The sequence below is a fragment of the Quercus lobata genome, chromosome 1, assembly GCF_001633185.2.
Source record: "Quercus lobata isolate SW786 chromosome 1, ValleyOak3.0 Primary Assembly, whole genome shotgun sequence".
In the NCBI taxonomy this organism is placed as follows: Eukaryota; Viridiplantae; Streptophyta; class Magnoliopsida; order Fagales; family Fagaceae; genus Quercus; species Quercus lobata.
In genome coordinates this window covers 18,258,482-18,286,291 of record NC_044904.1, presented here as the reverse complement: position 1 = coordinate 18,286,291, position 27,810 = coordinate 18,258,482, and the positions used below count along the sequence as shown (strand labels likewise).

The 27,810-nt window shown below is 33.5% G+C and overlaps 2 protein-coding genes across 5 annotated transcripts; one reads left to right on the top strand and one right to left on the bottom strand.

Moving 5' to 3' along the window:
• Positions 1–1,123: 1,123 nt before the first annotated feature.
• Positions 1,124–6,938, bottom strand: LOC115981826. 4 transcript variants are annotated; one of them, XM_031104209.1, is made up of 14 exons: positions 6,599–6,938; positions 5,941–6,038; positions 5,229–5,311; positions 4,967–5,093; positions 4,200–4,263; positions 3,639–3,736; positions 3,450–3,534; positions 2,796–2,919; positions 2,262–2,363; positions 1,993–2,057; positions 1,752–1,833; positions 1,596–1,675; positions 1,358–1,481; positions 1,124–1,249 (listed from the first exon to the last, which is right to left on the bottom strand). In XM_031104209.1, exons 1-13 carry the CDS (start codon positions 6,814–6,816, stop codon positions 1,424–1,426), a joined length of 1,284 nt encoding a protein of 427 aa, XP_030960069.1. In that variant the 5' UTR covers positions 6,817–6,938; the 3' UTR covers positions 1,124–1,249; positions 1,358–1,423. The 4 variants fall into 4 exon arrangements, with proteins under 4 accessions (XP_030960069.1, XP_030960075.1, XP_030960083.1 ...); XM_031104215.1 differs by having other exon boundaries at positions 5,218–5,270; XM_031104223.1 differs by having other exon boundaries at positions 4,967–5,089; positions 5,229–5,270.
• An 18,994-nt stretch (positions 6,939–25,932) lies between these two features.
• On the top strand, positions 25,933–26,511 carry LOC115950199. The gene has a single exon (XM_031067441.1). The coding sequence runs from the start codon at positions 25,933–25,935 to the stop codon at positions 26,509–26,511; it is 579 nt and encodes a 192-aa protein (XP_030923301.1).
• The last annotated feature ends 1,299 nt before the right edge of the window (positions 26,512–27,810 follow it).

Sequence of the window (27,810 nt, the reverse complement as noted above, 5' to 3'; positions counted from 1 at the left end):
TTGAGTTTAAGCCTGATATTAAGATCAACTCGACTTGACTAATGAATCAAGCCAAGCCAAGTTGAGCTCATGTTTTTGAACTTTTTAACGAGCTTAAATCAAGTCAAGCCAAGACAAGCCGAGCTTGAACATTCAATACTCAAAAAAGTTTGGCTCGTTTACGTAATGCTAAGAAACACAAATACTTCAACTAATAATCATCTCTATTCATACGTATTCATGCAAATACCCTAAGATATGACAAGTTACTTATTATGTATTTCAAATTATTTATTTATATAATAATTAATTAAGTTAATCTTATTTTATCATATCTTAAATTTTCAAGGGTTTTTTAAATTTTTAACATCATTTAAAAATTTCAAGTCAAATTTTCAAGAGTTGATGTGTGAGTTTGGTAGCTGGTTTTTGCTTATTTTATGTACGGCTTTGCGGCGTTTGATGTGTTTGTATGATTGTAAATTAAACACATCCCATACCCATATTGAAGCTTCAGAGCAACAATGATATTATTGGCAATGACAACGAACCTAATTCATATTCATGATGTTCAGTGCAGACTGCAGACTTTTACCATATTGAATGAAATATCAGCCATAACTTTTAGTCATGGCGTGAAACATGAACCAAGGGAAGACCGATATAGAGGTAGCAATAAATGAGTCATATTGGAGTGAAAAGACCTCCCGTGTCAAGTATGGAAACTCAGCCCACACCTCCAATCTAGCTAGTTTTGTCAAGCCTCACAACACACACTTAAACCTAAAAACGGATCGCATCAATTGGGTTTGGATTCAATCCGACTAGGTTCTGGTCAGAAACTAGTCATCTTAAACGAATTATCAAATCTATACTCTAATCCATTCTTTTATGGTTTGGATTTGACCCGTATTTTTTTCACTTGAATATATATAAATAAATTTAGTCATGTTATCTTTTTCTTCCTTTCAATACATGTGATATTCCAAATCGTGTAAAATTGATTGGATTGGAAAATTTGAGTGTAGTTATGCGGCCATGTGCTGAGTCTAACATCAAGTGTTTATTAGTTTTTAGGTGGATCTTAGATTGCTTCAGCATTTTTTTTTTTTCAGTTATTACTAAGAATACTTTAAAATTTAGATTAAACAATTAAATACTTTTTATGCTACAATTAATTCTCAATTACAAGAATTACATCATTGGTTTAGTGATTCACAACCTACAAAATCGGCAATGCTCTCAATAAAAATCTTTTAACTTCCAGCTCCTGAAATTCAGAAGATGAAACTTACAGATTAGAAACTCAAAATTCACTTGATTCCAGACTAAGCAAAAAAAAAAAAAAAAAAAGCAACAGCAACCCCTATTCCTTTACCTGCAGTATTAGCCAGTGAAGCTGAAAAAGAACTTGAACTATAATTTGACCTCAATTTCTGCACTCTCATACATATATTCCCAATCCAAGCTCTTTAGGGTCTGTCTCAACCATCCATGATGGCCTTTTGAGAGAGAAGATAAAAATAAAAAGACAAATTAGTCAAAACTATCAGGAATTCTAGGAAAAAAGATAAATAAGTGGAAAAGTTAAATTTCTGGATCAGAATTTCTTTTACTTGTTCATTACAAAATTGATTGTTCCTTGTGCAGCACGTTTGAGAAGAATTTCCCTTGCCTCAATTGCAATTCCCTCTGGCTGTAAGAGTATTGCATACAAGGTTTAAAAAATATAAATGTAACCTTTTGACATCTAAATGATTTATTTTACAAACCTCTTCAGGAAACCAAACTCCAGGCTGTGTACTTCCCTCAAGAACAGCTATAGCAAATGCAGCTGTAGCAGCTCCCACAGATCTGAACGACATGAACTCTAGAGTTATGATATCTAACTTACAGAGACTCCAGTTACATTACTTCAAATTTGTTTACAAAACTAACAGCTTCTATAAAGCAATGGAAATCTAGAGTTTGAAAGTTAATCTAAATAGCAAAATTAGGCAGGGTTTCCATTACACAGAGAGTCTCCTATGACTGAATATACCAACTGTATTGCGCCCATCAGAACATTCCAAATCAACCTGTTTTCAGACCCCGGCAAAATGAAACAAGCAAAAAATGTGGAAAATTATAAGTAATGATGAACAGGTTAAATGGCTAAATGTATTATAATAAATTGAAGAGATTTCCACCACCTTCTTTTGAAATTATAAAAGAATTTTAAAGTGTAAAGTAATTATAAAGTATCAGCTAGTATGATTTTTTCATTCATTTTAGTATCTCACCCTCATTGAAACACGCTCTCCAGCGACCTTATCAACCGATCGGACTACAGGGTCAAATAGTTGAACTAATTCTTGGACTTTGCTTCTGTCTCTCAAAAACTCCTGCAACACTCAAATTACATAGGCTTATTAAATAGAGCCAAAAGCAAGGTAGTCACCATGATTGGTGGTTAATCAAATGAGTGTGACATATGCCTCTTAATGCTTAGAACCTTGTTCAGGTCCTTTGTGTGATTCATTTGAAACAAATTTTATAGCATAGTACAAATCATGATACAAAAAATATTTTTATCATTTACTGCATATTAACTTCCCATAGAACTTCATAGTCAATTATTAGAAACTAAATTATCTTTTTATATAATTATTATACACTCTGAGGGCCAAGTTATTGACAGTGATGGCTGAAAGAGGTTGATTTTATGATGATTTTACAACCACGATATAAATAATAAATGAAGAATCCTAGATTAATATCACCAATTTAACTTGTGTAGAGAGTGAAAAAAAACTCTTAGTAATGTAAGAGCATACCGCTGGAAGAAGACTTGTCATTGCTTCCATTGCCCAATTCCAGAAGAACGGTGCAGTTCCAAATCGAGCACTAACAGTTGGTACTCCTAGAACCTCATGAGCACTTCTTACTTCAGGCAAATTCCTGGGAAGAATAAAAAGGAAAAAAAGGGTTCCATTGATCAGAACTGTTATTGGAGATAAAGAAGCTTCAAGTGTTTGCATTGAACAGGTACACAGAGCAACTGATTCCACCAAAGCAGCATTAGCTATGTAAAATTGTAAACCACAAAAAATTAAAAACATGTTCAAGCTCATATTATTGAAAGTTGATTTGATGAAGCAAGGAAATGCCAATTACAAATGATTTATGCAATTTACTAATTCTGCTGTGCTCCACCTTGTTGGAAGCTACATTTGGTAACTCTTTACATTTAGATAGCCTATAAAATATTAAAATCTAGGGGCTATTAGATTACTTTTAGGACAGCTTTTGGGATGGATTCATTGAGAGGCTGTATTAATGTATTTATCGATTAGCTTTGTCTCTATTTTCTTCATTAAATTGCTACAGCCAGAAATATAACTTTGATGGACATTCTGGATGAAACTCTCTCATTATGCATGAAAATTCACTGCTTTATAATCGCCTTTTTTTCTTCTAATGGAACTTACAAAAGGTAAACATCTCTCTTTCCAATTCCTTTTCCAAAGTCAATGTTGAGCATTCCACTATAAGGCTTCAGTTTGATCGTTTCTCCTGATTGAATAGTTGACTATTATAGTTAGGCATCATATGCAAAATGCTAAATCACTAGAGAGAAAAGGAATAATTCATTTGTATAAACAGCTGCTGAAATGGACCTTTATTATATGCAACCACTTCCTCTCCAAGAAGTAAAAAGCTAGTAGCTAATATAGTTGGACCTGCACCACCACTGCCTGCTGTGTAATAGTAGAATCTGAGACAAGCATATTTGCATGTGAGCTGCCAAAACTTGCATGGGAAAAAAAGAAATTAAAGATATTTAAGTTTCTTGGACATGTAATGTAATTGTAAAGCAAACAAGAATCGATGTATGCATTTCATGTTGTGCTTGAATTTCAATCTATTTCTTCTAATTTTTTCTTTGGAACATGCATTAGTAAATAAAAATGGGATGAGGATATTGAGTTGATCAATGAGAATACTAGGGTTGACAATCTAAGTATCTAACATAAACACAGCCTAACTCAACTAAGCCTTAATCCCAACTCAACTGGGGTCAGCTTCGTGGATCCTTAGGGTTGGCCACATGTACATTTTCCACCATTTTTCCAACATATTAATGATTATGAACTACTACTTAGGGAAAAAATCAGAAAAAGAAGCAATTATCGTGCTTCAAATCAAATAGTAGTGGTAAAGTAGTGAGGAGTTGTTACCGTAGCCTCTCTGGCTCACCCTTGCTTTCACTTCTTGAAGCGCGAACTAGCTCTGCTGCCATCACTGTCACAATAATGGTGGGAAGAGTTAGTGTTTGGCATGCAGGGCATATGAGTTTTCATCTTTCACACAATGCTTAATCTGGCCTAACATCTATGCTTATGTGTACCATTAGAATGTACTCTGTGCTATTGGATAGGTAGCCAAAAGTCCAAATGAAAGGGAAGGGTTCATGTAAGGTTGACAGTGACACAGTACTGCATTATGAACCCTTTGGTTCAATAACCCAGATAGGCATCCCAATGAACTAGATGAGGAGTTATTGAGCTCAATTAGTTGAGTTATGCCTTTAACATAAAACTCATCTTAATTTTCCAAAGCTCACCAACTTGAAATTGTCTAAAAATTTGAGAGATGCTCATAAATTGAGAGATGCTGATCTTAATTAGTTGAGTTATACCTTTAACATATATATTGATTTGAGTTCTCTTATACTTGGCATAGTCATTGGGAGCCATGACTTCAACATAAGTTACTAACTGCTGATCCAAATTGTGGGACACAGGGCCTAGATGATTGTTTAAAACAATGCCCTGCAACCATGTTTAAGACTAAAGGCCCTGGAGCATTATATATGAGATCATAATTATGTTAATCACTTTATGTAAAAAAATACTAATAGTTCTTATCTTGTTCAATTTTTTTTCCCAGAATGTATGCACAATGAAAACTATTGACTACATCAAAAGAATGAATATGACAGCACCATTGCTCACTCCTGGGTAAATTCCGGCTGTTGTAATAGCTGGAATATTTGCAGCTACTGCTCTAGTCTTGAAGGATTTAGCACGGCATGCATAGGTTGTGTCATCACAAACATCGATATAAGCTGTCTAAGGAAAGATTGAAAACACTATCTGAGATAATGTAATATGTATTATCTACGGGGTGGTGTGCAGTATCACTTACAAAGATACAAGCTTAAGAACAGGTTAGATTTACAAACGTAGTAGTTACCTTTTTCTCACCTTGGTATGTATGGCAGCTTCCAGAACAGTGCATTTCTCTACCTGTTGGAAAGGACCAGCAGTATGAACTACAAGATCCACATCTGCTAAGAAACTGGCAGAGTTTAAGCCTTAATACTAACGAGATACTTGAAGGATGTCACAGAACATCAAATATAAATCACAGAGGAGGGGGGGGGGGGGGGAGGAACAAAACCTCAAAACCAGGTACCCAGCAGATAATATTATTGCATTTACTCTTTCTAGATCTGTACGGCTTATGGAAAAATCTCTATAGAGGCTATGTAAAAGGACCAAGGAACTAATCTTAGTATAACTTCTGACAGATTAATTACTGTAATCTTAATTAGATAAAGTGCAGGATGTAAAATATAAAGTCATGTAAATTGTAGGTGTAAGAAACCACATGACAGTAATTGATTTGGTGTATAGTATAAGGGCAATTTGCTTACCTCAGGTAAAAGATATCAAAATATGAACAAAATAGGTTACATATGCACTACAAAATAGCATATGGAAAATACTTTTCAAATAAGAAAGCAATTCAAAAACTTCATGAACAATCCCTGCTATGTCAAACTTAAAATCACCGAAGATCTACATGCAGTATGCATGTGATTGTACAACATTCAAAAAACCGGGAAATTTAATGGAATTGGATATAATACATTAAAGTGTTTTACGTTTGGTATAGTTTACCACTGTAACATACCCCTTAAAGCTGCTTCCAGGCTTTTCACATTGTCAATGTTGACTTCAGCAAACTCAGACCTCCCCCCAAGTGTAGCCACCATAGAAGCACCCTTCTCCCTATCACAGGACCCAATTTAGACAATTTTACAACTCAATCATGCAAATGAAAGTACGGCAAGAATATTGCGACTCAATGTGCATAACAGAAAAAGGGATAGCCATTAAATCCTTAAATTACCCATAAGACCACCAGACAAGAAAGATGCTACTGACTGACAATGAAATTTTTAACCCCAAATCTAATCCAATCAGGTGAAATTAGCCATTCCAACTTCAAGGAAAATGATTTACATTAAGTATTCTTAAACATTTATGTAAAGATTAGTGTCAAGTTACATAAACATTTAGAGTTGTGGGATTTCTTTTGGTAATAGACTAACTCTAATAGTAGCAGTAGCTCTTTTCTTAACCAACATATTTAGGACTTAGATTCTTAAGGATATAAAAAGTGCACAGCTCCTGGACAGTCACAGACTCACAAATCATTTATAGAAACAATTACTTGAGTATTTGTTACTGACTCCTATTGGGACTATTTTTGTAGTGAATATGAAGAAAACCCATGTTCTTGTGATATCCAACAACAACAACAACAACAAAAGATGTTATCTATTTACCTGTTACGTCCAGCAATAATGATTTGGAGGTCAGGGCAGAGCTTGGAAAGAGCAGTGGCAGTGGATCCTCCGACCCGACCCGTTCCTCCCAGCACCAAAACACGTGCACTCCTAGACTTGTCTGGGAGTTGAACCCTGTATTGGCTTTCTTGACTAGCACAGGCCAATGCAAACCCACTTGTGCTCTTCAAATGCAACAAAGCCCGAGCCATAACCATTAACGGATTAACTAACTTACCTCTCTCTCCCTTAGACTCTTGTAATAGTTACAGTCTTATCTTGTTATCAGTTTATCGTTGGTGATAACAGGGCACTGTCCCATGTTAGGGACGTGGCTTCATATGGGTCTAATACTTGTGAATGTGTGGAATTTACCAAAAGATTGAAACTTTAATAATTTTCGGACTAGGCCAAGCCCAATATGAGGATGGTGGTTTGTGGGTCTAGAAAAACTTGAAAATTTTCGGACTAGACCAAGCCCAAATGTTCAACTTCAATTGTCATTGTCCAAATTTAAAATGTTTGCAATTTCATCCAAACAAATTCAATTAATAATTTTTTTACCATGAAAAGTATATTGTTTATCATGAAACAGAGTTTCTCTTTCAATATATATATATATAAATATATATATATATATATATATATATATAAAAGGAAGTGGTATTCGAGTATTTAGTTAGACTATTCCACTCTATGTAAATTAGTCAACCTGAAATTTTATGGATTGATATAATAGTGGGAATGAAACTTAGGACCTTTCGGCTTAATTATGATATGCAATTCAAGTACATCAAATTTTTTGTAGTATTGTCTATTTATAAGACATTTTTCCTATTCTTTGTTGGACAAGGAATACATTACTTCGACTTTTCTTCTGCACCAAGAGGAATAATCTTTCCTTCTGCACCAAAAAAAACCTAAATTAATTTTTCATTTTTCAACTAAAAAACCTAATAAATTTTCCAATCGGAATTTGAGGCAACTGTAAACACAAAATTTTCAATTGCAGAAAATCAAACAATTGAAAAAAAATATGGTTTGCAAATATAAATTTGTATTGATAAATAATAAGTACAATCTCTATTTCAATTCTTTTACAAAAGAATACCCTCTTATTTTATCTTCATTGAACTTGACTCAAACAAGAAATCTTCTTTACTTTAGGTGGAAGATGGATTGAACGGTCTCCACAACAAATCTCTAGCTTCGAGCTTATTAGATATTTATTATTCTTCAAGTCTTTAAATGTGAAGGTTTTTAGGTTGAAGTTCTTCAGGGCTCTAGGAGTTTGATCCGTGAGCTTCAAGGATTTGAGATTTGAGATTTGTTGAAAAGTTTGATCCATTGAGCTTCAAGGATTTGAGATTTGAGAATTTGAGATTTGTTGAAGTTTATGGAGGCTTCTTGAAGCAGAATTTTTCTAGAGTTTCGATGTCTTAGAAAAATTGTCTGTAAATGAGAGGAGGTATGCCCTCTATTTATAGTGGTTTCAAAAGATAAGTACCACTTGGGATTGACTTCCTTATAGATAATTATCTCTATTTTTATTTATTTATTTTAATAGAAATAATGATTAACTATTATCATTCCAATTTAATTGAGATATTTATCTCTATTTAACAAGAATAATTATCATCAAGATATTTATCTCTATTTAATTATGATAAATATAATCTTAAATGACACATTTCAACACTTGATTTATCTAATTTAATGACATTTTAATTTAAATTTTGTCACTAAATTTTGATGTGGCATTTTATGATTAACTTAAAAGTTTGCCTCCTACAGCAACATGGTATGTGTGACTGTGTGAGGCAGTAGTGTAGAAATTAAAATGAAGAAAGAACACAACAATTTTTGGGGGGAAAACTGTATTGTTTTTATTAAATCTTAATAAAACTGTACAATTGGAAGTCATATCTTCTTTTTACAAAGGATTAAAGAAGAATATGAACTCTACAAACAACATCTACAAACATATTTTCTTGATTCACGGACACATGCATGCTATGATTGTGTCCATGCATCTTGTCTTCAACTCTTCATACTGCGAGCAGTGAGAACATTCATATTATCCAAAGCTAAAAGAAAACTGGTCTCGCGATTAGGAGGGGCATAATGATAATGAATAAAAAATTTATCAGCTTGATAGCTCCCCATTTTGGCCAGTACGTCAGCAACTCTATTGGCCTCCCTGTAAGTATGCTGTATTATATACTCTTCGAAGCCTTGAAGAAGATTCTTGCAATCCATCACACTGCAATTTATTGATTTCTTTGTCTTGGAACTATTGGTGATGAGGCTGACTACTACTTTTGCATCTAGTTCAACAACAATCTTCTTGATCCCAACACTCTTTGCTATAATCAATCCATCACGTAACGCTGATAACTCGGCCATGACACTGCTGGTAAAATTAAACCCAATAGAGAACCCTACAACCCAGTTCCCAACCATCTCGAATAACTCTTCCTCCTGCAACTTTTCTCTGTTGAACCGATGATCCATCCGTATTAAGCTTAAACCACCCCAACGATGGCTCCATCCACTTCACAAAAACCATCCTTGTTTTCTTCAGGTCATGTTGCTCTTCTGACGATGGTGCAGACCAGTGGCGACACCACGTTAAAGTCAAGGTGTTCCCAAGAACAGCCTGACTTGAAAAAAAAAAACTATATATAATAATTAAAAAAATTTATTTGTTTACCTTTAAAAAAAAAATGAGAACACCCTCAAGCAAAATGAGGAACACTCTCAAATTAAAAATAAAAAAATTATTTGTTCTACTTTCAAGCAAAAAAAAAAAAGCCCAAAAATATTTTGAACTAAAATCTGAAAAAATAAATAAATAATAAATAAAAATTTGTAACAGAGCAAGCCTACAAAAAAGCCCAACATCAATCCTAAACGTAATGCAAAAAAAAAAAAAAAAAAAAAAAAAAAAAATTGCAAATCACTAAATCAGAAACCTCAAATCACTAAACCAAATATCACTAAAACAAATCTAAAGACAAAAACATCAACAGAGCAACACAGCCAACACTGCAACACAAGCCAAAAGACGGATTGGGCATCGCCACATCGAAGATCGATCAGCCAACAGAACTCGAGCTCCAGTCCAGAGCACATCGCATTGGGATTCGGGCATCGGAGATCGCTCACTGTATCAGATCGGAGATCGCCAATCAGTCACGTCACTCGCTCCATCGCTCATCGCTCAGCTCTATCACGTTGCTTGCTCCGTCGATTGTCACTCGTCACTTTCTCCGTCGCCCATCGCTCATCGCTCGGCTTGCTCCGGTGCTCCCTCAACCTCAACCTCAAGGTATTTCATAACTTCTCTCTTTTTTTCTCTCTGACTCTCTCAGTCTCTCTCTCTTTATCCGAAAAATTAAAATGAAAAGAAAATCTGAAATAAATGAATAGTCTCTCTCTCTCTTTATTCTTTAAAGACTTTAACCGTTTAACTTTAATAATTTAGGCATTTAGCTGATTCTTTTGAACAACTGTGATTGGCTCAGCTTAGCTTTAACTTTATTAATATTTTGGCTTGTTCTAGACTTTTTTCTTTTTGGTTTTATCCGTTGGTGTTGGTGATGGTGCGTGTTGGTGTTGGTGAGATACAATTAATTGTTTTATTGTGATTTGTGATTGTGAAATTTTCTGATTGGCAACTGGCTCTTGTGATGAGGGTTTGTCTGATTGTTTGTTGAGTGGGGTGGGGGGTGGACGAGCACATGGGGCCGAGTGAGGAATTTGAATTGGGAGAAGTAAATGTACATAGAGCAACTAATAAACAATAATTTAATTAATCAATAATTAATTAAGGGAAGCAACTAATAAAAAATAATTAATAATTTAATTAATCAATATATTATAAAAGATAAACAAATTAAATTATGTTAGGCTAAATAATAATTAATAATTTTATAATTAGTGAAACAATAATATAACAAATTATAGTTTATAAAAGACAAAAAAATTAATAAAACAACTAAACAATAATAATTAATAATTTTATTAATATTTCAAATGAACTTATAGTTTAGGGTAAATTCCACAAACCTACCCTAAGGTTTGTCATAATATCCAACTAGGTCCAACACAATTTAAAACCTACCAATTTCATCCTAAAAGACCATTTTGTCTCTAATTTTTATTATCTGTTCTTTCTCTCTCCTGTCTCGTTACTCTCCCTCTTTGTCAACTCTCTTCTCTGAGTTCTCTTTCTTAGAACTCTCTCTCTAACCGGTGAAACCCATGAGTTTTGGTCACCGGAAACACCACCCAGCAAAGGACTTCCCGATTCCCACCGCAAGTTTGAGTCGTTTGACGCCATCAGTGCTATTTAACGAACTCTCGTCCCTCTCAGATCGGAACCCACGCGGTGGTGATGGTGCTTCAATATGGTCACCAGAGAAACCCATAAGCTCGGTCATCGGTGTCAGCAACACCACCATGCAAGGGTCTTCTCGATTCCCATCAAGTTTGATGCCATCAACAGACTCTCGCCCCTCTCTCTCTTATCAGAACCCATGTGGTGGTGGTGATGGTGCTTCGATCTAGATCTCTCCATTGTCTTTGCAGCGGCGGCATGGATCTCAGCATGGGCTTTAGATTTCAAATTTGGGCAGTGTTCTTCAGGGGATGATGACCCAATCTCGTGGTGTGGTTTTTTTTTTTTTTTTTTTTTTTTTATTCTGGTTTCTATTTTGATGTTTACAATGGGGTCTTGGGTGGTTTTGTATTGATTTTCTGTGTTGTGTTTGGTTGGGATTTTTTCTGGTTTTTGGGGATTTTTGTTGGGTTTTTCTGGAGATTTCAATGGGGTTTACAAGCGAATTAATGGGTTTTGAAAGAGTGATTTTTATGTGCTTTTTTGTAGCATTTTCAAGGGATCTTCATTGGGATTTTGGTATTGTTCTTTTGGATTCAGAGATTTGGGTTAGGTATTTTCGGTCAGAGAGAGGTTTGAGAGTGAGAGAGAATAGAGAGTTTGTATGTTTAGGGGCAAAGTTGTCTTTTTAGGACCAAATTGGTGGGTTTTAAAATGTTCTGGACCTAACTGGTATTATCACAAACCTCAGGGTAGGTTTGTGGAATTTACCCTATAGTTTATTGTTTATTCTTTTGCTAGAATTATGGACAAATATTTGATAAAAAAAATCACATACCCAAGATTCATCTCTTTGTTGATGGCTTTGGATCTTTCAACTTTAAAAAAAAAAATTAGGAACACCCTGAAAAAAATTCCTGGAGTCGCCACTGGTGTAGACATACTTTGAGAGTTATGACCGAACTAGAAGAATTTTGGAAAGAAAAGGTAGGAAAAATGAAAAAGAACAATGTGTAAAAACAACTCTGATGGTGTGTGTGGGGGTGAAAGACTAGGGAGCCCATACCTATGTATATGTTGGGCCAAGGGCCCAGTCTGAGGAAGAACTCCTCCTCGGCCAAGCAAGGCCGAGGACAAAGGGAACGGTCTGCCATTGAGAATAATACTTCGGATCATTCCATGGAAAATGATAAGTATTAAGAAAGAACAGGACAAAGAAAGACATGGAAATATCTAAGAGAAAGCCGCAACTATTGCATTAAATGCTCTGCAACTAAACCATACTTTTCAGTCTTTACAACCACTCCCAAAGACTTTGGGGAGGAGCTGATGGGACAAGTATTAGCACTATCAATCTAAATCTAAATGTGGATGGTGGAAATGAGAGGAAGATAATATAAAATAAAGGAGAAGGAAAAAAAGAGGGGTGGGACAAATCTGCAGACCAAACTTGTAACAAAGTATTATGAACAATATTTAAGAATCAACCTCTTCGGATAAAATCTGAGGACTTCTCTCCCTAGTAAACCTATGTTATCTTTCTTTCTTTATCATCAAGACCTATTGGTTGATCATCTGATTCGTTAAAGTCCAAGTTTCCAACTCATTCTCTACAAATTCATTATATTGGGCTCATTGGATCAAGACTCCATACAATTTGGACTTAGGCCCCAAATTGCGACCCTACAGTGTGAGTTACCAATTCACGAATGTAGTATTTATAATAATTTAGTTTCCTAAACCGACTATGGATGTGAAAATAGATATATAAATAAATAAGTAAACAAAAACAGCAACAATAAAGGCAACTTTTCTAAATTTCCTTATCCGTCTAGGACTAGTACATTCTATCTTTCAAATCTTAACCATTAATATATCATCGTTTAGATCTGGCCGTTCATTTAGTTTTAGTGGATACCAGTAAAGTAGGTCAGTGTGGTTCTCCACTTCTTCTTCTTTCTTGCGTTCTACGCTTCTTTCTTCTTCCTTTCTCAGATTTTTCTCTTCCGTTCTTTCTCTACCCTTATATTCATTCATGGTCACATTATATTCCTTTTTTCCTATCATTCTATGTATGAAAGAAAAAGCTACAGAAGCAGCTTGAAAAGAGGTTTTTGCAGGTATCTCTACATACGGTTTGGTAGTTTCTTACCTTGTTGTTTTTGTCATCAACATGTAATCTGTATGTTACTAAAAAGTTAGTATTTTGGTTTGATTTTATTTTTTGGTTTTTTTGTTACTGTAAAAACGAGGGAAGATTGAACAAAATTTTAACATAGGGTGTTTTTTGTATAAGCTGTTAGAAAACTGTGTTTTGAGTTTAAAATAAACATTTCTAAAAAAGTTTCGAGAAGTTGTGGTTGCAAAGATTTTAAAAATACTATTTTAATCTTCCGAAATGCCTAACTAAAAGACAATCGATATACAACTACATATTGCAGCATAATGTTGTTTTTAACCGAATTTTGATGATACTTTTGAGATATGGCTATGACTTTTTAGATAATTTTATTATCAAATTATATGGTCATTAAATCTTCTTTTCGTAATTTTCTTTTTTTTCATCGCATGAAAGCTTAAGGGGTGCAGAACATATTTTTATTTTAAGCTTTGAAATAGCATTCTCTGAACTTTTGACTTCCTCTTAAGTTGTAAGAGTATAAATTTGTATAAAAGTCTGGATATCTTTTGGTGCTGTAAACGTGGCTGGATTTTAAATGTCCTATATGAATTATAGCATATGTTTTAGATCATAAGAACTTTGTCATTAGGGTGCATGATAATTAAAATTTCTTCCAAGTCTTGGTCATATATTCTTTTTAGAAAATTCTAATGAGCTTTTTAGTCTATATGAGTGCTTTCAAAATTGATTTTAAATATGACCCTCCTGTCATGTTATTTTTTATTTCCTTTTCCTTTCTAAAGCATTAAGTTTACTCCACTCCACGGTACAATTGGTTGTACCAAAAAGACACCAAAAGTTAACAGAATTGAGACTCCATGGTTTTTTTTTTGTTATAATGCATCCCCAATGGTGCAATAGCAACTATGGTCATTATATGGAAGGAGAAACCATGAGAGTAGTACATGAGAAAACGTTTGTGCAGAACAAAGTTGATGCTGTATTTGCAGGTCATATCCATGCCTATGAAATTATAGGTTTTCTTGTCATTTTAACTTAATTTGAGTGATGGTTAGAGATACTAGTAAAATATGTAGGTGATGAATCATGTCTAATATAGTCTTTACTGATCCATTGGTTAATATATAAGCACGAGTAAACCATTGTTGCTAGTGTGCCAATTTAACTTGTCATCGCTTCCATTACCCAATTTCAGAAGAATGGTGCAGTTCCAAATTGAGCACTAACAGTTGGTACTCCTAGGACCTCACGAGCACGTCGTAATTCAGGCAAATTCCTGGGAAAACCGAAAAGGAAAAAAGGGTTCTGTTGAGCAGAACTGCTATTGCAGATAAAGAAGCTTCAAGTGTTTGCATTGAGCAGGTATGCAGAGAACAACCGGTTCCATCAAAGCAGCATTAACTATATAAACCACAAAAAATTAAAAACAGGCCCAAGTTCAAATAATTGAAAGTTGATTTGATGAAGCAAGGAAATGTCCATTACAAATGATTATGCAATTTACCAATTCCATTGTGGTCCAACTTGTTGGATGCTACATTTGGTAACTCTTTACATTTAGCTAGTCTATAAAAAATTAAAAGCTAGGGGATATTAGATTACTTTTTGGTGCAGTTCCAATATGTGTGTGTGCAGGCAGTATCACTTACAAAGGTACAAGATAAGAACAAGTTAGATTTTCCAACGTAGTAATTACCTTTCCTCACCTTGGTATGTATGGCTGCTTCCAGTACAGTGCATTTCTCTGCCTGTTAGAAATACCAGCAGTATGAAGTGAACTACTGCTGATTACAGGGTTTTCACATTGTCAATGTTGACTTCAGCAAACTCAAGACTTCCCACCAAGTATAGCCACCATAGAAGCACCCTTCTCCCTATAACAGGACCCAATTTACACAATTTAACAACTCAATGGCACAAATGAAAGTACGTCAAGAATATTGCAACTCAATCTGCATAACAGAAAAAAAGGATGGCCATTAAATCCTCACAAGACCACCAGACAAGAAAGATGCTACTGATAGATAATGAAATTTTTAACCGCAAATCTAGTCCAATCAGTTGAAATTAGCCATTGCAACTTCAAGGAAAATGAAGTTAGTACTCTTAAACATTCATGTAAAGATTAGCGTCAAGTTACATAAACATTCTTAGAGTTAGAAATAACTGTGGGATTTCTTCTTGAAGATTTCTTATAGTAATAGACTAACATATTTAGAATTTGGGTTCTTAAAGGTATAAAAAGTTCACAATTCTCCATTGCTCTTAGACTGTCACAGACTCACAAGCCATTATAGGAACAATTACTTGAGCATTTGTCACTGACTCCCTATTGGGACTATTTTTGTGGTGAATATGAAGAAAACCCTTGTTCTTGTAATCTCCAATAACAGTTATTCTCAACTGGGCCAAGCCAACATTATCCAATTGAAAAAACCAAAACAACATTTTTTTTTTTTTTTAAGATTTTATTTGTTTATCTGTTACGACTAGCAATGTTGATTTGGAGGTCGGGGCAGAGGTTGGAAAGAGCAGTGGTAGTTCAGCACCAAAACACGTGCATTCCTAGACTTGTACGGGAGTTGAACCCTGTATTCGCTCTCTTGAGTAGCACAGGCCAATGCAAATCCAGTTGTGCTTTTCAAATACAATAAAGCTCGAGCCATAACCATTAATGGATTAACTAACTTCTCAATTTTATGAACAACTCAAACTCAGCTCAGGAAAAAGTTTGTTTATGTTCATTTGTGTGAAAAACCAAGTCAAATTTAAGCCTTATGCTTAGGCTCGATTATTAAACGAGCCAATCCGAAACATAAAAATGTGTTTGTTAATATGAGAGCTCGATATAAATATATATAATATTATATTTTTATATGCATAAATATATCTATGTAAACTTGAAATGAGATTGTATAAACTAATCAATAGTTTCACATTATATTAAACTAGTGTACAACTTGTACATATGCACGGTACAATTAAAAAAATTACAATTACACACATATATATAGATTCAAATTATACTCTCTCTCTCCCTCTCTTATTTTTTTTTTTTTTTGAATTTTTGATAATTTATTTATATTAGACCATTTGTCTTTTGCACCTTTTCAACTCATCTAGAACAAAAATTAAAAATAAAATAAAAAACTAAAATAGGACATGTGGCACAAAATTAATTAGATAACAATTAAAATCCAATTTAAAACCTAATTGAATTTTCTCTCAGCTTTACCTATTAATATATAAATTATTATTTGTAACTTTAATTATTGATGATGTAGACAATTTATTTGTAGGAAAAATTCATGGAATTGTGAAAAAATATAACATTTTTTTCATGATTTCATAATATATGGAAAAATAATAAATTAATCAAGTAGCTCATAAATAAACTCAAGCATACTCGACAAGAAAATGAGCCAAGCTTGATTAACTCATGTTCAAAAAAAGTATTAAATAAACAAACTTGAATTTTTAATACTTGGCTCAACTTGGCTCATTTATAGTCCTATCTATCCCAGCCTCTCACTCTTATAATAGTTACAAATAACAATCTTATTATGTTATCAGTTATCATTGGTGATAACGTGGCACTTTTAATTTCCACGTTAGTGATGTTGCTTCACATGAGCCTAATGCTGGTGAATATAGGACTCACCTAAAGGCTAAAGCCTAAGGTTTGTGGGTCTGCTCACACAAGAAAAATTCTCTTATAAACAGAATATTTTTGGCCTAGCCTTTGAACTATGGTTCAACTTCAATTTTCTTTGTCCAAATTTAAAATGTCATCCAAACAAATTAAATTAATAAATTCTTTACCATGAAAAGCATATCGTTTATTATGAAACATAATTTTTCTTTCAATATATATAAAAGGAAGTGGTGTTCAAATATTTAGTCTTACCATTTCACTTTATGTAAATAAGTCAATCCAAAAATTTCGTTCACTAATAATAAAGTGGGATGAAACTTGGGACCTTTAATCTTAATTATGATATATCATTTAAATCCATTGAACCCACTACTTTAATATTCTTAAAGGGACTAAAAATAATTTCTTTATTTCAAAGTAAATTGAGACAAACTAATCTGTTTATTGCTTGCCTCAAAAAATGTAGAAGTTTTACTTATAAAAAGTGTTGTTGTTGGTTAAGTGGTAAAGTCTTCCATATAAAGTAAGGCCGATTAAAAGTGAATGATTAATTAATAAGCATGTCATGTGAATAATAACCATTTGAAGGATTTTTTTTTTTTTTTTTTTTTTTGAAGGATACATATTTTAAGCCAGCCAACGTAAACCTACGTGATATTTAACTGTTATTTAAAATCCCTCTCCTTTTAGTTTTATATTCTTAATTTTCAACTTTATTTAAAAACAAAAACAAAAAGACCGACCTATGAAACGTAAAGACTCCGGAATTAATCCGAGTGAGAAAGGGACTAGCTAGGAAACCGAGTCAAGTGAGGAAAGAGAATGGCAAAAAAGTAAATACAATATCACGTTATTATAAATACGACCTGTGACCTGAAACAAAAACAGAAAATCTAGTAGTGATTCTTGTTTCCTCTACAAATACAATCCTTGGATTAATTTCATCACAAATTTAATTAATAATTTTTTTTACCATGAAAAGTATATTGTTTATCGTGAAACAGAATTCTCTTTCAAAATATATATATAAGGAATTGGTATTCGAATATTTAGTTAGACTATCTCAGTCTATGTAAATGAGTCAACCTGAAATTTTATGGATTGATATAATAGTGGAGATGAAACTTAGGACCTTCTAGCTTAATTATGATATGCAATTCAAGTACATCAAATTTTTTGTAATATTGTCTATTTATAAGACATTTTTCCTATTCTTTGTTGGACAAGGAATACATTACCTTTTTAATAATAAATAAAATTTTCTTCTACATCAAGAGAAATAGTCTTTCCTTCCACACCAAAAAAATCTAAATTAATTTTTCATTTTTCAACCAGAAAACCTGATTAATTTTACAACAATTTGGAATTTGAGGCAACATTTAAGTGCTATTATAGAGTGTATGGTATGTGTGCGGCAGTAGTGCAGAAATTAAAATGAAGAAAGAACACAACAATTTTTTGGGAGAAAAACTGAACTGTTCTTATTAAATCTTAATGAAACTGTACAATTGAAAGTCATATCTTCCTTTTATAAAGGATTAAGGAAGAACATGAACTCTACAAACAACATCTACAAACATGTTTTCTTGATTCATGGACACATGCATGGCTATGATTGTGTCCATGCATCTTGTCTTCAACTCTTCATACTGCGAGCAGTGAGAACATTCATGTTATCCAAAGCTAAAAGAAAACTGGTCTCGCGATTAGGAGGGGCATAATGATAATGAATAAAAAATTTATCAGCTTGATAGCTCCCCATTTTGGCCAGGACGTCGGCAACTCTATTGCCCTCCCTGTAAGTATGCTGTACTATACACTCTTCAAAGCCTTGAAGAAGATTCTTGCAATCCATCACACTGCTATTTATTGATTTCTTTGTGTTGGAACTGTTGGTGATGAGGCTGACTACTACTTTTGCATCTAGTTCAACAACAATCTTCTTGATCCCAACACTCTTTGCTATAATCAATCCATCACGTAACGCTAACAACTCGGCCATGACACTGCTGGTAAAATTAAACCCAATAGAGAACCCTACAACCCAGTTCCCAAAACCATCTCGAATAACTCCTCCTCCTCCTGCAATTTTTCTCTGTTGAACCGATGATCCATCCGTATTAAGCTTAAACCACCCCAACGGTGGCTTCATCCACTTCACAAAAACCATCCTTGTTTTCTTCAGGTCATGTTGCTCTTCTGACGATGGCGCAGACATACTTTGAATGTTACGACCGAACTAGAAGAATTTTGGAAAGAAAAGGTAGGAGAACTGAAAAAGAACAGTGTGTAAAAACAACTCTGATGATGTGAGTTACCAATTTACGAATGTAGTATTTATAATAATTTTCCTAAACCGACTATGAATGTGAAAATAGATATATAAATTGAAAGTTCAAAAACGTGTACAAAGACACCTTTGAACGTTTAGACCCCCAAAAAACAACTTAATCAATTCAAGCAATATGTCAAACAACTAGTGTGCGGAAACTTAACATATGCTATCAAACGAAATTGATTAAATACTATCTAAGCCATAACAGATTAATATCCATAGCAGATAAATAAAAAGGCAAAGATAGAGAGGAAGGAAGATGCAAACACAAAGACAACACGCGATGTATTATCGAAAAGGGAACCGAAACCCTCAGCGAAAAACCTCTCCGCCGCCCTCCAAGCGGTAATCAATCCACTAGAAAATATAGTTGGGATACAAGGACAGCAATAGACCCTCCAAGCCTAATCTACCCAGTGCACCTAAGCCCTCCAAGCTTCTTGCTCCAACGAGGTTGCGTCGAACCTTTTTCTTTTCTAGCTTTCCGGATTCCGCTACTAGACCGTAGTATCAACCAATGAAGATTGGTTCCTTCCTAACTGCTTCCCAGAAATCCAAACAACAGACTCACAATGATGATGATGGTGAGAACCTGGTTTGGTATAATGCCTCTCAAGGATTTGACACTGGAGAGGAAGAGAGTTGAGGAATTTGAAGAGATTCTAAGGTAGAGATTGTGGGTGAAACAATCTGGTTTTTCTTTAGGGTTTCTCTCTCAAAATTCTCTCTGGAAGCTCTCTTTCAATCGTGGGTAATAGGGGTATTTATACTGGAGTGGAGAGGAATGTGAAACGTCAGAATTCTACAAAACAGGGGTGGCTCGCGGCTTGACCTCGCGGTTTGACTAAGTCGCGAGATCCAGTCGCGAGATAACCGTATGGCCAGTTGTCCTGTTTTGTCCTGTAGTGCTCCAGCTAGCAGACTGTTCACCTTCCAGCATGCTTGGCATGTGAGGTTGCTTCTGGCGGCTTGAAGCCGCGAGTCACCCGCGAGACCCAGCCGCGACACTCTGTTTTCTTGCACACTCTTGAGCAAACTTCACTCTATCTCACTCACTACCCTTACATCAAACCCACCTAAATACAGGGTTACTAAATGCTGAATTACAAGCAAATTTGGCACGGAATAAAGCCAATAAGATGGTTGAATAAATTCAACCTTACATAAATAAATAAGTAAACAAAAACAGCAACAGCAACAACAACGTTAAAGGCAACTTTTCTAAATTTCCTTATCCGTCTAGGACTAGTACATTCTATCTTTCAAATCTTAACCATTAATATATCATTGTTAAGATCTGGCCGTTCATTTAGTTTTAGTGGATACCAGTAAAGTAGGTCAGTGTGGTTCTCCGCTTCTTCTTCTTTCTTGCGTTCTACGCTTCTTTCTTCTTCCTTTCTCAGGTTTTTCTCTTCCGTTCTTTCTGTACCCTTATATTCATTCATGGTCACTTTATATTCCTTTTTTCCTATCATTCTATGTATGAAAGAAAAAGGTACAGAAGCAGCTTGAAAAGGGGTTTTTGCAGGTATCTCTACATACGATTTGGTAGTTTCTTAACTTCTTGTTTTTGTCATCAACATGTAATCTCCATGTTACTAAAAAGTTTGTATTTTGGTTTGATTTTATTTTTTGGTTGTTTTGTTACCACAAAAACGAGGGAAGATTGAACAAAAATTTAACATCGGGTGTTTTTTTGTATAAATTGTTAGAAAATTGTGTTTTGAGTTTAAAATGAGCGTTTCTAAAAAAGTTTCGAAGAATTGTGGTCGCAAAGATTTTAAAATTACTATTTTAATCTTCCAAAACGTCTAACTAAACAGACTCATATTACTGATGCATATCTTGAAAAACAATCGATATACAACTATATCCAGGTCGGAGCCAGAAATTTTGGTTTGAGGGGGCCAAGTTGTAATGCTAATATATTAGTTAAGACAAACCTCTACACACACATGTATATAAATTAATTTACTAAGAGAATTTATCATTTTCTAAATTTTAATGAGTATATAAAAGTCATGTATTTCTTCTATTAGAAATGTACAAAAATTTATCATTTTCTACATAGTTTAATTTGTTAAACCTCTTAAATTATATAATTTTAATATAATTTCTTTTTCTTTTAAGAGCACCATTGAAATAACTCAAAATTTGAGGGGACCAACTTCAATTTTTACATGCTACATTTTTTAAAATGTAAATAATATACATACTATAAATTAATTTTTTAAAATTCAAGGCCCCCCACTTTTGTGTGTGGCTCCGCCACTGACTATATCTTGCACCATAATGTAGTTTTTAACTGAATTTTGATGATACTTTTGAGATATGGCTATGACTTTTTAGATAATTTTATTATCAAATTATATGGTCATTAAATCTTCTTTTCGTACAATTTTTTTTTTCATTGCATGAAAGCTTAAGGGGTGCAGAACATATTTTTATTTTAAGCTTTGAAATAGCATTCTCTGAACTTTTAACTTCCTCTTGAGTTGTAAGAGTATAAATTTATATAAAAGTCTGGATATCTTTTGGTGCTGTAAACGTGGCTGGATTTTAAATGTCCTATATGAATTATGGCATATGTTTTAGATCATAAGAACTTTGCCATTAGGGTGCATGTTAATTAAAATTTCTTCCAAGTCTTGGTCATATATTCTTTTTAGAAAATTCTAATGAGCTTTTTAGTCTATATGAGTGCTTTCACAATTGATTTTAAATATGACCCTCCTGTCATGTTATTTTTTATTTCCTTTTCCTTTCTAAAGCATTAAGTTTACTCCACTCCTCGGTACAATTGGTTGTACAAAAAAGACACCAAAAGTTAACAGAATTGAGACCCCATGGGTTTTTTTTTTTTGGTTATAATTCGTCCACCATGGTGCAATAGCAACTATGTTCATTATATGGAAGGCGAAGCCATGAGAGTAGTACATGAGAAAAAGTTTGTGCAGAACAAAGTTGATGCTGTATTTGCAGGTCATATCCATGCCTATGAAATTATTATAGGTTTTCTTGTCATTTTAACTTAATTTGAGTGATTGGTTAGAGATACTAGTAAAATACGTAGGTGATGAATCACGTCTAATATAGTCTTTACTGATCCATTGGTTAATATGTAAGCACATGAGTAAACCATAGTTGTTAGTGTGCCTATTTAACTTGTCATCGCAATGTGCCAATTTTACTTGTCATCGCTTACATTACCAAATTTCAGAAGAATGGTGCAGTTCCAAATTGAGCACTAACAGTTGGTACTCCTAGGACCTCACGAGCACTTCTTACTTCAGCCAAATTCCTGGGAAAAACAAAAAGGAAATAGGGTTCTGTTGAGCAGAACTGCTATTGCAGATAAAGAAGCTTCAAGTGTTTGCATTAAGCAGGTATACAGAGAACAACCAGTTCCATCAAAGCGGCATTAACTATATAAACCACAAAAAATTAAAAACAGGCCCAAGCTCAAATTATTGAAAGTTGATTTGATGAAGCAAGGAAATGTCCATTACAAATGATTATGCAATTTACCAATTCCATTGTGGTCCAACTTGTTGGATGCTACATTTGGTAACTCTTTACATTTAGCTAGTCTATAAAAAATTAAAAGCTAGGGGATATTAGATTACTTTTTAGTGCAGTTCCAAAATGTGTGTGTGCAGGCAGGTATCACTTACAAAGGTACAAGATAAGAACAAGTTAGATTTTCCAACGTAGTAATTACCTTTTCCTCACCTTGGTATGTATGGCTGCTTCCAGTACAGTCCATTTCTCTGCCTGTTGGAAATACCAGCAGTATGAAGTGAAGTACTGCTGATTACAGGGTTTTCACATTGTCAATGTTGACTTCAGCAAACTCAGACTTCCCACCAAGTGTAGCCACCATAGAAGCACCCTTCTCCCTATAACAGGACCCAATTTACACAATTTAACAACTCAATGGCACAAATGAAAGTACTTAAGTACATCAAGAATATTGCAACTCAATCTGCATAACGGAAAAAAAGGATGGCCATTAAATCCTCACAAGACCACCAGACAAGAAAGATGCTACTGACAGATGATGAAATTTTTAACCCCAAATCTAGTCCAATCAGGTGAAATTAGCCATTGCAACTTCAAGGAAATTGAAGTTAGTACTCTTAAACATTTATGTAAAGATTAGCGTCAAGTTACATAAACATTTTTAGAATTAGAAATAACTGTGGGATTTCTTCTTGAAGATTTCTTATAGTAATAGACTAACATATTTAGAATTTGGGTTCTTAAAGGTATAAAAAGTTCACAATTCTCCATTGCTCTTAGACTGTCACAGACTCACAAGCCATTATAGGAACAATTACTTGAGCATTTGTCACTGACTCCTATTGGGACTATTTTTGCGGTGAATATGAAGAAAACCCATGTTCTTGTAATCTCCAATAACAGTTATTCTCAACTGGGCCAAGCCAACATTATCCAATTGAAAAAACCAAAACAACATTTAAAAAGATTTTATTTGTTTATCTGTTACGACTAGCAATGATGATTTAGAGGTCGGGGTAGAGGTTGGAAAGAGCAGTGGCAGTGGATACTCGGACCCGGCCCATTCCTCCCAGCACCAAAACACGTGCATTCCTAGACTTGTATGGGAGTTGAACCCTGCATTCGCTCTCTTGAGTAGCACAGGCCAATGCAAACCCAGTTGTGCTCTTCAAATGCAATAAAGCTCGAGCCATAACCAGTAATGGATTAACTAACTAACTTCTCTATCTTATGAACAATTCAAACTCGGCTCAAAAAAAAGTTTGTTTATGTTTGTTTTTGTATAAAACAAATCAAGTTTAAGCCTTAAATTTAGTCTCGATTATTAAACAAGCCAAGTTGAAACATAAAAATATGTTTGCTATCATGAGAGCGCAATTTAACTATATATAATATTATATTTATATATGCATGCATACATAAATATATTTATGTAAACTTGAAATTGGATTGTATAAATTTGTCAATAATTTCACATTATATTAAATTATTATTTGTAACTTATTGATGATGTAGACTGTCTATTCGTAGGAAAAATTCATGGAATTGTGAAAAAATAAAACATTTTAATCATGGTTTCATAATATATAGGAAAATAATAAGTTATTCAAGTAACTCATAAACAAACTAAAACTTATTCGATAAGAAAATAAGCCAAGTTTGAACATAAAATTTTGTTTGGTGATAAGCTTGAACTTGGCTGGCTCATGTTCAAAAAAAGAATTAAATAAACAAACTTAAACTTTTAATATTTGTCTCGGCTCAACTCATTTAAAGCCTATCTATCCCTGTCTCTCACTCTTATAATAGTAACAAATAATAACAATCTTATTATGTTATCAGTTATCATTGGTGATAACGTGGCACTTTTAATGTCCATGTTAGTGATGTGGCTTCATATGGGCCTAATGCTTGTGAATATAGTACTTACCTAAAGGTTTGTGGGTCTGCTCACACTAGAAAAATTATCTTATAAACAGAATATTTTTGGTCTTTGAACTATGGTTCAACTTCAATTTTCATTGTCCAAATTTAAAATGTTGGAAAGTCATCCAAACAAATTAAATTACTAAATTTTTTACCATGAAAAGCAAATAGTTTATTATGAAACATAATTTTTCTTTCAATATATATAAAAGGAAGTGATGTTCGAGTATTTTGTCAAACCATTTCACTTTATGTAAATGAGTTAACCCAAAAATTTCATGCACTAATAATATTATAGTGGGATGAAACTTGGGATCTTCACTCTTAATTATAATATGTCATTCAAGTCAATTGAACCCACTATCTAAGGGCCCGTTTGGTATATGTGTTTAAAAACTGAAAATTGTTGTTTGAAAACATTTGTGGAAACACGTGTGGGTGAAAAAGTGCGTTGAAATGCGTGAAATGTTATTTTAAAACTGAAAATGATTATATTATTTAAAAACACAAACCAAACACCCCCTAAATATCCTTAAAGAGACTAAACATAATTTCTTTATTTCAAAGTAAACAGTGACAAACTAATCTGTTTACTTGCCTCAAAAAATGTAGAAGTTTTACCTTTAAAATGTGTTTTTTTTTTTTTTTTGGGAGAAAGTTTAAAAAGTGTTGTTGATTAAGTGGTATAGTCTTCCATATAAAGTAAGGGTGATTAAAAGTGAACAATCAATATATAAGCATGTGAATGGTAATCATCATCTGAAGGACTTTTCTTTTTTTTCTTTTTTCTTTTTTTGGAAGGATATATTTTTTAAGCCAGCCAACGTAAGCCTACGTGATATTTAACTGTTATTTAAAATCCCTCTCCTTTTTGTTTTATATTCTTAATTTTCAATTTTATTTAAAAACAAAAACAAAAAGACCGACCTATATATGAAACGTAAAGACTCCGGAATTAATCCGAGTGAGAGAGGGACTAGCTAGGAAACCGAGTCAAGAGAGGAAAGGGAATGGCAAAAAAGTAAATATAATATCGCCTTATTATAAATACAACCTGCGACCTGAAACAAAAACAGAAAATCTAGTAGTGATTCTTGTTTCCTCTACAAATACAATCCTTGGATTAGTTTCTTTCTTTTTTGTTCTTCAATTCGTTTTCTATTATATTCTGGTTCTTGTTTGATTTCCTAGAAATAGAATACTTTCTTCTAGTTCCTTGGATTAGTTTCTTTCTTTGGTCTGTTCGTGTTTTCCTATGAATAATCAAAGCATGTCACGTTGGAGAAAAAGTCAAGAACAAAGTCTTGAATCTTGGAGTTGGAGAGCTTCGAATAAATATTGTATGCAAACCCAGAAGAGGAAATATAGTGTGCCTTCTTGGGAAAAAAGGTTTTGCTTTGTGGTGGGTTCAATGCCATGGAGTAGGTTATTGGAGGCCAAAAAGTACATATCCGACTCTGACAAGGTGATGAAGTGGAACGATTCAGCAGGAAGGAAGGCCTTCCACAGTGCAAAGAGTAGGTATTGGGCTAAGATCAATGGCCTTCCATGCAAGTTTTCCTTGCCCAATCCAGATATTTATATCGATAATATTGATTGGGACTCCAAGGTTGATCCTCAACTTTTTCTGGACTTGGAAGTTGCCAAGGAACAGAAAAATAATAATGTGATTGACAATTCTTTTCAATTAATTTTAGACCAACCCATCAAGCCAACTGGTTGGGATATATCATGTAGTGATATTATTTTTAACAAGCCTTTGACTGGTATGATTGTAGGAGATTGTGGGGTTGGTGAGAATAATAAGAATGGTATCAATTCATGGGAGTGTAGCAATTATCTTGGTGCAAGTGATGACAATGATTGGAAAGTTGTGGGAAAAAAGAATGAGAATTGTAGGAGCAGAGTGTATGGCAAGGAATGCAAGCCCCCAAGGCCAAGGTGTATGAATCCAAGGTTTCAAGCAGATCATGGGTTTCGAAGAAATTAAAAAGGGTGGAAGACTTTAAAGTAGCCAAATAGGAGTCAAGGTGGAGCCATTGAAGTAGTTTGTAAGAAATTGTTGCTGATATCTTTTGATGAAGCTTTAGCTTAGTTTCTCTTATTCTTCTTGGAAGACTTCTTTTTCTTTCCTTTTTTTTTTTTTTTTTATTGACCTATTGGAAGACATTGTACTACATATGATTTTTTTATATATATAATATACAACGTGTGTGTTTGACATTAGTTTAAAAAATTAATTTTTTTCGCTATTCAGTTTATTTTTGCTACTATTCAACTTATCTTTGTTACTATTCATGAGTCTCATTACACTTTTTGCTACTTTCAGTAAAAAGTTTTCAATTTCAATTAAATAAATTGTTCCAAAAACACACATACATATGATTATTTAGTATTTAGTATTCCTAGTATGTTTGTTATTATCTTCTGCATCGCCAGAGATTGTTTTGTTGGGATAAAATTTGTTAGAGATGATTAACTAGTTTGAGTGATTGCCATAGTACAGTACGTGTTGGAAGTTGGAACAAGAAAACCATGCAACCAAGTACATGCTGATTCAATTTTAGCACCAATAATTTATGTAAGACTATATCACTTCACCGAACGCATCATTTACACTGATATATTTCAACATGTTTCTTTCTATTTGCATTGAAATAAATAAATGTCTTCTTATGATTTAGATTAATATTTAGGATGGAATTATAACATTTTAAATTTGGATGATAAAAATTGAATTTTTTTAAAGAAAAAATAAAAATTGAATATAAATCATATCCAAGGAGCATAAATATATTTCTTGTACGAATGAGATCTAGATTTGGAATAAGGTCATCTCTTTTTATTTGTTTATATATAAATATAATAAACTTTTAAATCTATAGCGTCTACTCCATAATAATTAATGCTCTTTAATCTTTACCATTAAACAAAAACATCAATTAGGTTTCGGTGTAAAAAGAGTTTGATTCCAAATCTCTTATTCAATAATAAAAAAACTTTAAACTAACTAGAACTCACAATAGTTTCACATTTCAAAAAAAAAAAAAAAAAACAACAACAACAACAACAGATTTTTTTTTTTTTTTTTTAAATGTTTTCCATGGTTAATAGGGATGTGTATAAAAACTATATTTAGTGCGGAGCAACGACCTATTAGTTAATTTTAAAGAATATAATGCAATAAAAGTTAATCGAACCGTTTCAACAGGGTTTTACAGAAAATCCTAACAAGAACTATTGCAACCTATTAGTTAATTTTAAAGAATATAATAATGCATTAAAAAAA